At 48.7% G+C, this 15,503-nt stretch overlaps 4 protein-coding genes across 7 annotated transcripts; 3 read left to right on the forward strand and 1 right to left on the reverse strand.

Moving 5' to 3' along the window:
* Positions 1-725: 725 nt before the first annotated feature.
* Positions 726-4,664, forward strand: LOC100841779 (dentin sialophosphoprotein). Of its 3 annotated transcripts, XM_024463170.1 has the most exons (3): positions 726-1,069; positions 1,157-1,369; positions 1,464-4,664. In XM_024463170.1, exon 3 carries the CDS (start codon positions 1,547-1,549, stop codon positions 4,304-4,306), a length of 2,760 nt encoding a protein of 919 aa, XP_024318938.1. In that variant the 5' UTR covers positions 726-1,069; positions 1,157-1,369; positions 1,464-1,546; the 3' UTR covers positions 4,307-4,664. The 3 variants fall into 3 exon arrangements, with proteins under 3 accessions (XP_024318938.1, XP_010237973.1, XP_014757743.1); XM_010239671.3 differs by lacking the exon at positions 1,157-1,369; XM_014902257.2 differs by lacking the exon at positions 1,157-1,369 and having other exon boundaries at positions 800-866.
* Positions 4,665-5,868: 1,204 nt separating this feature from the next.
* LOC100834042 (putative receptor protein kinase ZmPK1) lies at positions 5,869-8,898 on the forward strand. Its single transcript, XM_003576303.4, has one exon. It carries the CDS (start codon positions 6,089-6,091, stop codon positions 8,678-8,680), a length of 2,592 nt encoding a protein of 863 aa, XP_003576351.1. The 5' UTR covers positions 5,869-6,088; the 3' UTR covers positions 8,681-8,898.
* A 221-nt stretch (positions 8,899-9,119) lies between these two features.
* LOC100834347 (putative receptor protein kinase ZmPK1) lies at positions 9,120-14,971 on the reverse strand. 2 transcript variants are annotated; one of them, XM_003576304.4, is made up of 3 exons: positions 14,800-14,971; positions 13,161-14,653; positions 9,120-12,114 (listed from the first exon to the last, which is right to left on the reverse strand). In XM_003576304.4, the coding sequence occupies exon 3, from the start codon at positions 11,885-11,887 to the stop codon at positions 9,377-9,379; it is 2,511 nt and encodes an 836-aa protein (XP_003576352.1). In that variant the 5' UTR covers positions 11,888-12,114; positions 13,161-14,653; positions 14,800-14,971; the 3' UTR covers positions 9,120-9,376. The 2 variants fall into 2 exon arrangements, with proteins under 2 accessions (XP_003576352.1, XP_024318939.1); XM_024463171.1 differs by having other exon boundaries at positions 9,120-14,653.
* On the forward strand, positions 14,671-15,484 carry LOC112272436. Its single transcript, XM_024463183.1, has one exon. It carries the CDS (start codon positions 14,850-14,852, stop codon positions 15,390-15,392), a length of 543 nt encoding a protein of 180 aa, XP_024318951.1. The 5' UTR covers positions 14,671-14,849; the 3' UTR covers positions 15,393-15,484.
* Positions 15,485-15,503: the final 19 nt, after the last annotated feature.

Below are 15,503 nucleotides of genomic sequence, written 5' to 3' on the forward strand. Positions count from 1 at the left end.
ACAGCTGTTTCAACACAGGTCCTAATGTGACTTGGGCGCGTGTCTGCTGGTGACGCGGCTACTTGGTCCCACATGTCAGGCGACAAGGTGGACTCCATTTTGCAAAAAAGCCCCTGTCTCCTTCTCTTCTACTCGGGGTGGGCGTTCGGTTATACCCGAAATTTCGGTTCGGTTCTTCGGGTTTTCATGAAATTCGGTTCTTCAAATATGAGGACCGAAGTTATCTTCAAAATTTTGAGAACCGAAAGTTTGGTTCACCGAAAATTCGGTTCGGTTTTCGGTTCGGAACCGAACAAACCGAACATTGTGTTTACGGCAAAAAAATTAATGAAAACAAATTTAGTTCAATCTTCTGCTTACAACAGAAAATAGATTTAAGACACGCAAAAATAAACACATAATCTTTTGTGACACATACACGTAATGAGCAAATATCATAAAAACATTCAATGAAAACATTAAATTTTAAAGATGCAACAATGAACTTCGGTTCTTCAGGTTTTTTCGGTTAACCGAGGCAAGAGACCAAATTAACCGAACAAACTTCGGTTCTTTGAGTTTGCTGACCGAAGTTTTAAACGGTTCTTCGGTTTCGGTCCAATCGGCTTCGGTTTCCGGTTCTTCGGTTTCTCGGTTTCGGTTTCTCTGTTTTTATGCCGACCCCTGCCCACGGCCACGGGTCCCTTCTCCCCCTGTCTTTCCTTGGGCCCTGGCCCATCTCGCTGCCGAGCGACCCAACCCTGTCGCTCCGTCGCTCGTCTTCCTCCTCGCGCGAGCGCCGCCACCCCCTCCCTCCCCATCCCGCTGCCGAGCGCCGCAGCCCCCGTCGCTCCGTCGCTCGTCTTCCTCCTCGCGAGCCACCGCAGGTGTACTATCTCCTCTTCAATTCTCTCGTTCCCGACCGTTTCTCCTCCCATCACCCCACCAACAGATCCGGCCCTTTAGCTCCCCGTTTCATCTCCTTAATCTTCCCCAATTCGTAATTCAGGCAAAAATCCTACCTTGCCCTACCGGATCCTCCGCCCTTGGGTCACATATACACGTATGAATTATGTGTAGCATGGAACGAGTGAGTATTTTGTATTCTCACGCTACTTCTTTTCTGCCATAGATAGATCGATTATTATAATTATTATTATGTTGTTTTCTTTGCAAGATTTATGGACCACGGGAATGAGTTTTAAGCTGCTTGGTTTTTACCCTTGATATATGAAACCTAATGCCGTGTTGGGTTCTGCTTTTGCACATGGGTATTGTACTACTAGAGGCTCATGTGCTCATGCTTGCCCTGTTATCCATGTATACATATGTAGTTACTGGATTCGCGGTTCTGTCTCCTTCTGTGGGTCGAATTGGGCGTACATCTCTGGTTAGCGAATCTTGTTCGGTATCGGAGTTATAATGAACTGTTGCCGGCAAACCCATAATACATCTTATTGACCAAGCTGCTTTGCATGTTTCAGGATATTATACAGCCTGAATGAATCTTGCTGAACTATTGAACCACATAAGACTTAATTCAGCACTCAAGTAGCGGTGCAGTAGAATGAGTGCAAGAGGCATGATGCTTGAGGATTTCTTTACTCTTACTGAGATGAAGGATGGCATTTCAACTGTGGCAAGAATTGGAGAGCTGGTCTCTGAAATCGAGAAACTGAAAAATGTTGTTACGCATAACGAAGCTGACTTGATTAGGCAGTGCTCAACAGCTGCAAGCACACTAGCGTCCACTAAAAATGAAGAGTGCCTGCAGCATTTCATTCAGCTAAATGGTGTTGTATTTCTCAATCAGTGGCTCCAGGATGCTCAAAATTGCAGCAAGAATGCCAATACTTCAGCAGAAGATCTAATACTTGCAATACTAACTGCACTGGAGTGTCTTCCAGATAACCTGCAGTCAACTTACTGTGGAATTCTTCCTACTGTTCAGCATCTGCTAGCTCATGCAAACACCAAGATCAACCAAAAGGCGAGACTTCTCTGTGATAAATGGAGCAGCACACCAGAATGTTGTACAGATAACCAGGAAGTGGTTACAAAAGAGGCAAGGCAAACAGATCAACCTAAACTCTCGGAAGCTAGCCAGAACACAGAAAATAATAAAATTGGTGGATCACATGAAGCTGTGATTGTAGAAAAGGAATTGAAGCCTGAGGTAATGTTGTGCCCAGGTGTTCCTTTGTCTAATCCATCCCTGACCAATGATAATAGTGATATAGTGAAGCAACCAAGGTTGTTGACATCCGCAGATTCCTCAAATGGAAATGCCATTTTGGGAGATATGAACTCCTCTGTGTCATCTGTTGTATCTCATGGCAGTTCAGAAAAGTTACCCGTCACTGAGGAGATTTCTGCTACAAATGATGAAGGTCTTGCCATCAACGGCTTGCTCCGATCGGACTCTCTCAGTGCAAAGAGTGGTGTTGGGCAAGTTGCACCACAGGAGACTACAGAGGCCAAGTCTTCTGAGCTTAACAAACCCGAACATTCATTTGTTGGTAGAAAAATGGATGTGGAGGACCAAAATGTTCCAGCTAACTTGGATATCGAGGAAGTTGAGTCCTTGTCAGCAGATATGTCACGGTCTGAGAAGAATACAATGGAAGATTTGAACCATCTTGCAAATGTAAGCCTTGGTATGCAGGATTTGTCAGCTGAAGAAAGTATGGGCAAAGAGGCACCTACATCTTCATCTGATACGAATGCAGAGGGCACTGTCAATGAATTTAGGTTGAAGAGATGCATGAGTAGCTTTGCAGATTCCTCAAAGGCTGCAGAGACAAAGTTTACTGCTCTAAAGGGAGATAAATCAACATCAGCAGCAGAGTATGATGATACTGATGCACTGGAAGTAGCTCGTCTGGTTGCTATTGAGGTAGAGCGGGAAGTCATTGACTACCGAGGGCCATTTTGTAGTTCTCCTGATATTAATTCCGGACATTCTGATAGTCCTGACTTGGAAGCACGTCGGCAGCCTGAACCACCTATTGATGGATCAAATGATAATAAATCCTCCACTACAGGCGACGATTCAGGGAGTTCCTCGTCTCTTAAGGAGGATGGCTCGGGTATCACGGATGACAGTGGCCCTTTCAGTAGAAAACGCAGACGGGACACAGAACTGGGAGACTTTGATCTTAATGAAAACCAGTGCCCTGAGGAAACTGATTGCCATACAAAGTCCATTCTCAGTAATTCAATTAATTTATCAACACCTATTGCTGTGGCTGCTTCAAGAGCCTCATCTGTGTTTCCAGCACGACTCCATTTTGAGGGTCAGCATGGATGGAAAGGTTCTGCTGCCACTAGTGCTTTCCGGCCAGCTTCTCCGAGGCGAACTCCTGAAGGAGAGAAGTCAATGTCAGCTACTTCACAGAAAGCAAGCAACATGTTTGACTTAAATTTAGCTGATAATGACAATGCCATTGTTGGTGAGCCACTTTCAACAACCATCCAGCTAGCTTCTGTCCAATCGTCCAGGGACACGTCTATAGCTGTTGCTGTGAGGGGAGGGATAGATCTTGACCTTAACTTCCCATGTGGCGATGAGGAAACAACAATCATGACAAGTAATGTGCCATCGTTCTTGAACCGAGAACGATTTACTGGCAATTGGAATCAACCATCTTCATCTTCATCTTCAAGACAGCCTTCAGTCAAGAATTTCGACTTGAATGACAACATGTCGCTCTTGTATGGCTCTTCACGAGGCGCAGATACATCCTCTGTCAAGTCTTCTAGGAAGGACACATCAGACCTTTCTGCAGTTACAATTCTGGGCAAGAGAATAGTCGTTGGGCAGCAAGAACAACGCCAGCAAATTCAACATGACTTTCTGGGGTCAAGTGTGCAATCTGTAGTTCATGCGAGATCTAGTCAGTTGTATACACATGCACCTCCCAATCATAGTGCTGACAGCTATCCGTTTCAACCTGCCCTGTCTTTTCCACCACCATTCTATGCATCAGGAGGTGTTCCTTACATGGTTGATGCAAGGGGTGCTCTGGTTATGCCACCATTGCCAGGCTTAGGTGTTGGCATTTCTCATCCATCTTTCAGCGGCAGAACAATCCCACCATCTTCTACTGAACTGAGCTATTTTGATCCTAGCATGGGTTTAAATTACGGACTGTCATCTGAAGTCGCACAGACGGAAGAAGGGAGCTACTGGCCTGTGTCTTTTCAAGGCCAAACTATCTTTGTCGATGAGTGCATGAGGAACATGTCGCGGGGTGGAAGTACCTCTGAGGTGGTATCGAAGCGAAAAGAGCCAGAGTCAGGTTTGGATCTGTACCCCCGTCGCTAGGCATGGGGTTCGGTACAGCAACTGTGATCAATTTTGCATTATTTATTTGGTTTGTTCAATGTACCATTGGGCACTCCGCGGTATTCTGGGCACCTGAAATTGGGTCCAGTTCTATTTGGTTGGAAGACATACACAGAGAACTGAATAAAACCAGCTACAGGTAGATTTCAGAGCCATGGATCTGGTTGGGAGCTGTAAACTGTGTGTAGATTTGGTTCTTTGTGAGAGTAGTTGCTTTTAGTTAACCTGATATAGCCAAACTGCTCTCTTCGTAAAGCTGGAATTATCATGTATATCATTGTAGAACCTATAATTAATAGATGAAATGTCAATTTCCACTTCATATCTTGATTTTGAATCAATTTTCTGGGAATACATAGTTGCATCGATTTATTTATGGTTCTTTCAACTTTCCATCAAGTACTACTCCTAACTAACTGCAACAGACGATCCTATGTCTATACATAATTGCATTGATTTATGGTTCCTTAACGCCATTTGCATCTGACCACTGATCGGAGCATCCCTGCGAAACGCATGCTGCCAATTGCTGATCCGAGCGGCTGTTCAATGTGCTCAATGAGTTTGATCCTAAGACTACTGGTGTTGGCTGGAGGCAGAAGCTTGAGAACCCAGCGTGGTGCTGTGCTCGCTACAGATAGAGCTCAAGAACAATGCTAACAAAGCGAGCACTGCCCAGGCCTTTTGCTTTCTGGTGAAGGGTTCCCATTATAATATGGGCGGTCTTTGCCTTCTGTACATATCTTTTGTCTGGATTATGATCTGTTCTGATGGATTGCTTGAAGGAGTTGAACTTGCCTGGTATACAGTGGTCTTTTTCAACCAGGGATCTCTCCCCTATTGATAAAGTGGTCTTATTTTCGCCTATGAGATAATTATGCTTAGATGTGACATCATCTGTCCTTTGGAAATAAGAAAACTTTGCGGGTAGTTTAATGCCATTTCTCGTGGTTTTTGTGGACAATGTTTCTACATGTTTCTCCAAAGCTTTCTCGGCAGCAGGTTTTTATTGATCTGTAATGAAATCGGGTATTGTTTTGAGAGTATAAATGTTTTCTTTGTTGATCCGGTGACTCATGCCCAGTAAACTAGAATCTGTACTACTAGCAGCCATATTCCTGGGATACATGAATCGTTGATCACGATTAATTGGAGAAACTAAAAGGTGAGTGTAAAATCTTAGCTGCTAGCTTTGCACATTGCTGAATCTAGTTCAAGCTTGTAGGAGCTTCGAAATTGCTGGTGAAAGTTGGACCTCAAGTTGCGTCTGTAAGCTGTGTATGAAACAGAACGAGTATTAGATATTGATCAGAAAAAGAATTATGTCTTGACTTTGTGCGCATTCCCATTGGAAAAGTGTTCCCATTTATAGCTTCAATCCTCCAGATTTTGCCTTGGTCAGCATGCTACTGTTACTGTACCTCTATGACCAAGCAGAGAGACAGAGACAGAGAACTAGAAGTAATCCAAATCGAATTTTTCAACGCTATAATAACATTATACTAATACTCGAGCCAGCAATTTGGACTTCCGGTAAGAAAAATTCCCCAAGCTCGCACGCGCGCGTGGAATTAACGGTGACTCACTCACCCCCTAAACACCGGAATAAAAAAAAAGCGTATCTTTATCTACGCCGGCGACCGGCGTCGACGAGCTCCATCAGCAATATCTTTCCCTTTCCTTTCTCCATCGACGACAGCAGTCCGGATTTCCTAATTTTGTCCCGACCTCCAGCTCAGCTCAGCTAGGCGCGCCGCCTCCATGGCCGCCAAAGCTAGCAGCTGTGTTCTGCAGCTTCTGCTTGTGCTTCTGCTCGTCGTCGTCGTCCTCGCGGGGCAAGCGGCGGCGCGCGACAGCCTGCCGCGCGGCGGGTCCATGGCGGTGGAGGACCACGCGGCGGACGTCCTCGTCTCCGCCGACGGTGCCTTCGCCTGCGGCTTCTATGCCGTGTCCCCGACCGTCTTCACCTTCTCCGTCTGGTTCGCGCGTGCCGCCGACCGCGCCGTCGTCTGGAGCGCCGTCTCCCCCACCCGCCGCCTCTTCGTCCACAGCCAGGGCTCCCGCATCTCGCTCGACAAGCGCCGCGGCGCGCTCACGCTCACGGATTACGACGGCGAGCTGGTCTGGAACTCCTCCACCGCCGCCGATCTCGGATCAGCCGCGAGGCTCCGCGACTCCGGCAACCTGGTGGTGGAGGACGAGAAGGGGAAGGTGCTGTGGCAGAGCTTCGACCACCCCACCGACACCCTGCTCCCCACGCAGCGTCTAATCGGCAGCGGCGGCGGCGGCGGGTTCGGGCAAGGGCTCGTCTCCTCCGGCTCCGGCAGGGCCCCGCTCGCCGCCGGCCACTACGGGTTCCGGTTCAGCGACTACGCCATGCTTTCCCTGGTGTACGACGACGGCCAGGTGTCGAGCATCTACTGGCCCAACCCTTACTTCAGCTACTGGCAGAACAGCCGCAAGATCTACAACTTCACCCGCGCCGCCGACCTCGACACCGCCGGCCACTTCCTCTCCAGCGACAACGCCACCTTCGACGCCGCTGATCTCGGGTCCCCCGCCGCCGGAGAAGGAGTCGGGAGGCGACTCACGCTCGACGCTGACGGCAACCTCCGCCTCTACAGCCTCCAGCAGCAGGACCAACAAGAAGCAGCCTCCTCCTTCTCCGGCTCCGGCGGGGCGATGACGTGGGCGGTGACGTGGATGGCTTTTGGGAACCCCTGCAACATCCACGGCGTCTGCGGCGCCAACGCCGTGTGCCTCTACTCGCCGGCGCCGGCCTGCGTCTGCGCGCCCGGCCACGAGCGCGCCGACCGCAGCGATTGGACCCGAGGCTGCCGGCGATTGTTCAGCAACTCCTCAATCGCCAGTGACCGTCAAATTAAGTACGTGGAGCTGCCGCACACCGACTTCTGGGGATTCGACCTCAACAACAGCGAGTACCTGTCGCTGGACGCCTGCCAGGAGCAATGCTCCGGCGAGCCGTCGTGCGCCGTGTTCCAGTACAAGCAGGGCAAAGGGGAGTGCTATCCCAAGAGCTACATGTTCAACGGCAGGACCTTCCCCGGCCTGCCCGGCACCGCATACCTCAAGGTGCCCGCTGATTTTGATGTGCCGGAGGTGAACGTCCATCAATGGCGGACCAATGGCGTCGGCGCGGGCCTTGCCATCGAGGAGAACATTGCGCGATGCAATGATGGCGCGATCTTACCTGAGGTCTTGCTCAACGTCTCCAGTAAGTCGACGAGCGGCAATCCGGGAAAGTCGTTGTGGTTCTACTTCTACGGGTTCTTGTCGGCCTTCTTTGTCATTGAGGTGTTTGTGATAGCGTTTGGGTGCTGGCTCTTCTCCAAGAACGGAGTGCTGAGGCCGTCGGAGTTACTTGCTGTGGAGGAAGGGTACAAGATCATCACTAGCCATTTCCGGGCGTACAGCTACTCGGAGCTGGAGAGGGCAACCAAGAAGTTCCGCTGCGAGATCGGCCATGGCGGTTCGGGCACCGTGTACAAGGGGGTCCTGGATGACGAGAGGACGGTGGCTGTCAAGGTGCTGCAGGACGTGAGCCAGAGCGAAGAGGTGTTCCAGGCCGAGTTGAGCGCCATCGGCAGGATTTACCATATGAATTTGGTGAGGATGTGGGGATTCTGCTTGGAAGGTGCGCACCGGATTCTAGTCTACGAGTACGTCGACAATGGGTCACTGGCGAATGTTCTGTTCCAGAATGCTGGGGAATCTGGCAAGTTCCTAGGATGGAAGCAGAGGTTCAACATCGCACTCGGCGTGGCGAAAGGGTTGGCATATCTTCACAATGAGTGCCTAGAGTGGATCATCCACTGCGACATGAAGCCGGAGAACATACTGCTAGACGGCGAAATGGAGCCTAAGATCACCGACTTCGGCCTGGCAAAGCTTCTCAACAGAGATGGGTCCGATTCAGGCATGTCCCGGATTCGAGGAACAAGGGGGTACATGGCACCTGAGTGGGTCTCAAGCCTTCCTATCACCGATAAGGTCGATGTGTACAGCTACGGCGTGGTGCTCCTGGAACTGATCAAGGGTAGGAGGGTCTCGGATTGGGTGGTGGATGGGAAAGAGGGGCTGGAAACTGATGTGAGAACCGTGGTCAAGATGATCGTCGACAGATCGAAGAGCGGCGATGAAGGATGTATTATGTACCTGATGGATGAACAGCTGGATGGTGAATTTAACCATGTGCAGGCTAAGATGATGGCTCAATTGGCAGTCTCATGCTTGGAGGAAGATAGAAACAATAGGCCTGGCATGAAGCATGTAGTGCAGATGCTTATCTCTGCAGATGATGAATCCAGAGATCATCAGTATCCAGAAATTTGAGCTGTGTCCAGTTTATATTGGAAGTGTAAATATACAACGATCTTCATCACAGTAAATTATGTATTGGTAAATCCATGATAGGATAAATTAATGCAGAGATATACAGAGGTAATTTTTGAAGTTTTCCTGTTGTAAATGTAAGACCGGCTGCACTTGGATTAGTCCTGCTTGCTGAAATCTATTGGTTTGTCAGTGATATTATAGCTGATTTGGGGGCAGCACTAGCATTCTCAACTGGATCAGGAAACCTGTGCTGCACTCTTGCTGCATTTCTTTGAATTTTTCAGATGAAAAACCTTGGATATATCACATGGAGGTGCAGAGTATCATGGAACATGTTTATTAGGGGTAAAGGCACATTAAAATAAACCATGTTCAGAAAACAAATATTCTGGCAAGCAGTTCTGAAATGACACCACAGGTTAGCACAGACATGGTATGGAATAACCTTTTTTTTGTTACTGATATCAGAAAGAAAAATGCATCCTCATAGTTACTAAAAATGACTGAATACATACGCAAGAATCGCTAGTATATACATACACTGTCATTACTCAATCACTGCATAGCATGGAACAACCTACATACAACTAAATACATTGTACACACTGATTGATTATGCGTACTTCTATGATACACCTAGCCTTCAAACTGAAACAGATACTTCATTCGTAATGCCATTGTTTCACACTTTCACTAAATTTCAGCTTCATCAATTGACAGGAGGATCTCTACTATCGATTCCATTGTTGGCCTTTTCTTTCTGTTCCCCTCCAGGCATGAAAGAGTTATCCTGATCAATTCTTTCGCTTGCAGGCAGTTGAATTTGCCGCCCAGCCTGAAATCCACAAACTCATCTAACCACAGTAGTTCCTCCCCATCCAACCTGTAAGTAAGCATCTGAACAAACTTGTTGAGCACACCATGAACATCCTCCTCCGAACCCACAATGGAGTCGACAATTCTTGTCCCCAATACTAGCTCAAGAAGCACGACTCCATAGCTGTAGACGTCGACCTTGGCTGTTATCGGTAAACCAGAGACCCACTCCGGAGCGATGTAGCCTAAGGTTCCTCGCGCCTGCGACACATTCTGGTTAGACCCTGATCTGCTGAGCAGCTTCGCGAACCCAAAGTCGGTGATCTTAGGCTGTAGGTCCTGATCCAGCAAGATGTTCTCCGGCTTGAGGTTGCAGTGGATGATCCACTCTAGGCACTCATGGTGCAGGTAGGCCAGCCCCTTTGCAACACCTAAAGCAATGTTAAACCTCTGGTCCCACTCCAGCAAGATCTTGTTGCTGAACAGTATGTTGGCTAATGAACCATTCTCAACATACTCCAAGACCAACATCCTATGTGATCTCTCTGAGCAAAACCCCCAAATTCTTGCGAGATTCATATGGTTGATCCTGCCAATAACGCGGAGCTCATCCTGGAACTCTTCCTTGTTCCGTGTTACATTTTCCAGCATTTTTACGACCACCGCTCGCTCGTCGTCCAAGGTTCCCTTATAAGCAACCCCTGAACCACCCCATCCAAGTTCATATTTGAACTTTTCAGTTGCCTTGACCAGCTCTCTGTAACTATACATCCGGAAATGGCTAGTCATCACTCTGTATCCTTCCTCAGCTGCCCATAGTTGCGATGACCTGAACTCCCTCCGGAGAACGAAGAACCACGCAAATGAGAAGAAGGAAACCTCGATGACAAAGAGCGCAGCGATGAACCCATAGAAGTAGACCCATTTTGGTTCCTCCCCAGCATCATCATCTTCACGCTCGACGACGTCTCGCACCGGTTCTACGGTCTTTGCACTCGTAGGATCATCACACTTGAGGGCATGAGACTCGGAGCTGAGCATATTGGACTGCGGGATTGGGGTGCTTGAGATGTTGACGCTGGCAGGGAGTTTGATGTACATTGTTCGTACAGTGGGTGTCGGGAAGCTCCTTCCATTGAAAAGAAAACTCTTTGGGTAGCATGTGCCGTTACCTGGTTGGTACTGAAAGCCCTTGCAGGTGCACTCACTCAAGCATGCCTTCCGACACGTCTCCAAAGACACCTTCCCGATGCGCCTCTGATCCGATCCCCAGAAATCGGTGTCCGGAAGCAGCAGAAACTGCACATCCTCTTCACCTTTGCCACACCCGATGGTATCAACGATAAGCTTGCAACCCTGTGTCCAATTCCCAGGGTTCCTCATTGCATAGCCAGGTGGGCAAGAACATGTTGGTGCAGGGGAGTAGTGGCAAATCCCATATGGACCACAAAGGCCATGGATCATGCAGGGCTGAGAGACAGCAACCCATGAAACCGTCCATGTTGTACTGTCTGAATCTGTATCTGATCCATTGCTGCTGCTCAAGCTGTACATCCTAAGGTTACCATCAGGATCAAGTGTAAGCCTTCTCTTGATCCCAAGCCCATTGTCAGAGGCCACAAGAGGCTGGTGGCTGGCGAAATCGCTGGCGAAGAACTCGCCAGAATCGTCCAGGCTCCCCATCCTGGTGCTGTTGTAGAGGTTCCTGTTGTTCTCGTAGTACTCATAATCAGGATCAGGCCAGTATATGTCCGAGACGTTGGCGTCGTCATAGAACAGAGACAAGATGGACTGGTCGCTGAAGCGGAAGGTGTAGTGGCCAGGAAGGTGCAGCTGGCCGCCACCGGCGGTGGAGGTGAGCTTTGCCATGGCAGGGATCCGCTGTGTGGGGAGGAAGGTGTCGGTCGGAGAGTCGAAGCTCTGCCAGACGATGTCGCCGGTGGTGTTCCTCAGGACGAGGTTGCCGGTGTCGAGAAGCTGGGCGTGCTTGACGTTTGGGAGCCCCCCCTGAGTTTGCCACACCACCTCGCCGTCGTGGTCGGCGACGACCATGGTGCCGTCACCACGCAGGGTCACCAATGATCTCCTGGACAGCACCGGCCGGCCACGGTTGGCGCTCCAGACAACTGCTGTTTCATTGAGTGAGTTGGAGTGATGATACCATATGGAGAAGGTGAAGGCACCGGTATACATGGCATGGAAGCCGCAGGCGAAGGTGCCGTCCGGTGACCGCAGGATGCCGGCGTCGGTGTCGTGCTCCTCGACGGTGAGGGAGGACTTGAGTGGTAGGATGTCGCCTCGAGGCGCCGCCGCGGCGGCACATATGTCTGTGAGTGCTAGCAAAGCTAGGAGGAGAGTTGGGAGGAAGAAGGGAGGCGTAGTATCCATGGTTGCATCCAAAGATTACCTGAGCTGAGCTGAGCTTCTCTCGAAACAAGAGAGTTCAGATTACCTGAGCTAGCTAGGGGAACAAATGAACTTCTTCCAGCTGATGCTCCCTTTGTGTGGTTCTTAGTCAACAACAAAATTCACTGGTCCAACCATCGGTGTCCAAACGTTTTAGAATACTTCTCGTCTTCATGCAGATGCAGCTTGAGACTATTTTAAGAAATATCCTGCAGAAGAGAAGGACTACTAAATTGGAGTTCGTTACCTGGCAAGGACTAATTAAAAGTCCACAAGGTGAGATATGCATCTTTCCAACAGTGCCAAGAGTTTTATCTATCTGAGTTTGACGCTCATCAATGAACATAAGAGGCAGATGGGGACATTCCAGGAATCTTGAGAAAAAAGGAACTAACAAAAAGGAAAAGGTAAGCTTCAAACAGGAGACAGTTGTCGCTGTCCAGTAAGATGGCTGCCTCTAATTTCGTTTCAGATGACGCTGTGCCCTGGCCTGCTCACCAACCCTCTGCATCTGCATGTGTGCTGAACTTTGACATGTTCAATGAGGTATTCACATGGCGAAACTCATCTCCTGAATAGATAATTTGATCCATGTACGGAGTTCTCCAATAATAGTTGAACAAATCTATTCTAATTAGTACTAACAAATCAGTGGTCAATCAATGGCTAATGGGATGCATATAACCTGTACCGGCAATGACAACAAAGACCCGGTCGAATAGCACATCCAAAATTAAATGATAACATATCCTAAGCATCTTTCGAGTTGTTTAGCCCTCGGGGAAGGTTAGCATCCTTTTTTTCTCAAACACGCCGAGCGGTGTGTTTTTTTCGTTAAGAAGAAGGCGCAAGAAGCGCAAGTACTAGCAGGCAACAAAGGAGCCCCAAGGGGACTCGAAAAAAGAAAGAAAAAATAAAAGAACAAGGAAAAAAAACTATACAGGGAAGGGGCTAGAGGCAGTATAGTGCATCTTTGTAAAAGAACTTGGATCATCATATTTCTGTTTAGCAAATCTTTGAGATGCCTTTTTAGAATCAATAGCGGTGAACCGTCTTGAGAGACACACCTTACTTCAAGGGAAGCTTTGCTATGAAAGAAAAGTAACTGTTACAGAACCTTTTTTTTCCTCTGATTTTTTATACATGTGATTGGTGCACGAACTAAATAAGTGATAGTAATGCTTTACTTTTATGTGTTCCCATCAACCACAACCATGAAACTGTAAGAATGAAGGTGTAAAGGACTAAAAGTCACCTTCAGTGTGAAGGGAGTCTTCTCCAAATTGGACCTGTATATGTTTCTGACTCCATTTCCAAGTGCTGCCGCGCCTCAATCTCTGAACCAAGAGCAAATATTAGAATGTCCAAGGAAGAGTTTGAGTCTCTAAGTCGAAAGGTGAAGCAGACAGCAGTCTGAGAAGCTGATTGAGATGAAAGTCACTGCAGCTCTGCCCCCAAGTGGACGCTGTTAAGCTGCTCAGGAGGAGATGGACACAGAACTGGTGACGAAGGAGGCAGAGATGGCAGATGCAACAAGCTCAAGCGGTGGCAAGAGAAGGAAGAACAAAACAAGAACCTGTGGGAGTGGCATCACCAGAAGAGTCTCCATCTCAGTCCACACAGAGGGCTCCTGCCGCAAGAGCTAAATAAAAGATCAGCGGAGATCAGAGGAACAACAAAGCTCTGCCGAGGAAGAGCTTCATGCTGCCTAGCTGAATCTCCTCTCTTGATCACTAGGCACCTCTTGGATTCTGGTTTTCTTTTCTGGCACCTTATCAGCAACACGAACCTTGTGCCCACTCTTAACAGCATCCAAATATGTGTTCTTGGGTTCAGAGTAAACCTGAGCATCATGAGCCACTTCCATTTCAGGTTCCTGGGATTCCTTGTATTTCCTTTCAAGCGGACACTGTCATGCTGTCGAGTTCAGCAATATCCTGAGTGCAGGGACCATACTGTTTACCATAATCCACTTGATCATCAGAAGGCTCATACATAACCCACCTGCTCCTCCACAAAATCCTCAATACTGAATATATCCTAAGCAAACTAAGCATTCCCCATATCTTGAATAGCTTTATTCATGGAACCAGCAACTTCTGCTTATCATGATGACCATTTAGTTGTAACCTGTCCCCCTCCTTCTGACCTGACATCACTTCCTCCATCCCAACAGATCGCACTTCCTTAACTGTATCTCTATGCAAGTTCCCTGATGGGGCATTTCCTTCAGCAGACTGAGGATCATCCCTCAATCTCTTGTTCTGGCTACCATCTCATAGGGCGGCATCAACAACAGGCTTCCTGACCAAAACTCCCCCAACAGAAGGACCACGAATCTCCCAAATCTTCTCAATGTTGAAACTGATAATGTAACAATAAGGCCTAATTGTCAGTTCAGCCGCTGGTGTTGTGAGAGTAGCGTCAGAGCGTCTTTGACCCAACTTTGAGCCTGATGTATTACATCCTGATAATGTATCACAGAACTAAGCAAAGAGCCAAGAGTTTATAAACCAGGGTAGTGCAGCCAGATTGTCAGGAACATTTGAATCTCTAACCCAAACTAAAAGAAGTCTAAAACCAGCCATAGACTCAGAAGACCATCTAGACACTGACACTTGAGTCCAATGACCAATGAGCCCAAAATGATGAAACTCATCTTATCTTTCGATCTGATGGGTCTAGCTGGCCGTTTCCTTTCTTTCTTCTTCTCTGCTAAACTCACGACAGTTTCAAATGTGCTTCTCCCTGAAATAATATAATGGCAATTAATGTCGTATAATTAGAAATTTAGAATCCATTGATTGATGATTGATTGCTTACTCACATCCCTTCCGATATGTGGTACTCTCATTCAATCAATCGCTCTATAAATGAATCCACACAAATCTCACCTGCAGACGCATAAACACATACACCTGCAGAGCATCGAGATCGATCGACAATGGCGTCCTCTGTTCCTGCTGCTAGTGCCGTCCCGCTGCTGCTGCTCTTCTCCCTCGCGGCGGTGGCCGGCGGCAACATCATCCTCCCGGCGTGCAAGACCGTGAGCGGCCGGGTGGACCCCACGTTCTGCGAGGAGGCGCTCGGCTCCGTGGGCGCCGGCGTCGACGCCAAGAGCTACAAGGAGCTTGCTGTCGTCGCCGCGGACCTCCTCGTGGCCAACGCCACCAGCACCAAGGCCAAGATCGACGGCCTGCTAGCCTCCTCCGGCGGGAAGAATATCGGTGGCGCCGCCCTGCAGGCCCTCCGGTCGTGCCAGGCGCTGTACGGCGGGATCGTGGACAGTGGCCGCGGCTCCGCCACCGCGATCAGGGGCGGCAGGTTCCGCGAGGCGGCGGCGGGGCTGGAGAAGGCCGCGGCCGCGGTGAGGCGGTGCGAGGACGGGTTCGGGAAGAGCGGTGTGTCGTCGCCATTGACGAAGGAAGGAGACAACGCGTCCAGGCTCGCCGGTCTCGCCGTCGCGCTGCTCGCTTTTGTTTATTGAATATTTGAATTTGTTGTGGCTACTGCTGTCTCTAATAAAAATGAATTTGGAAAAAGAAAAGAAGAATCGAAAGTTTTTTTTTGAGAGAAAAAGAATCGAAAGTTGGTTCCG

This window comes from Brachypodium distachyon, chromosome 4, assembly GCF_000005505.3.
Source record: "Brachypodium distachyon strain Bd21 chromosome 4, Brachypodium_distachyon_v3.0, whole genome shotgun sequence".
Lineage (NCBI taxonomy): Eukaryota > Viridiplantae > Streptophyta > Magnoliopsida > Poales > Poaceae > Brachypodium > Brachypodium distachyon.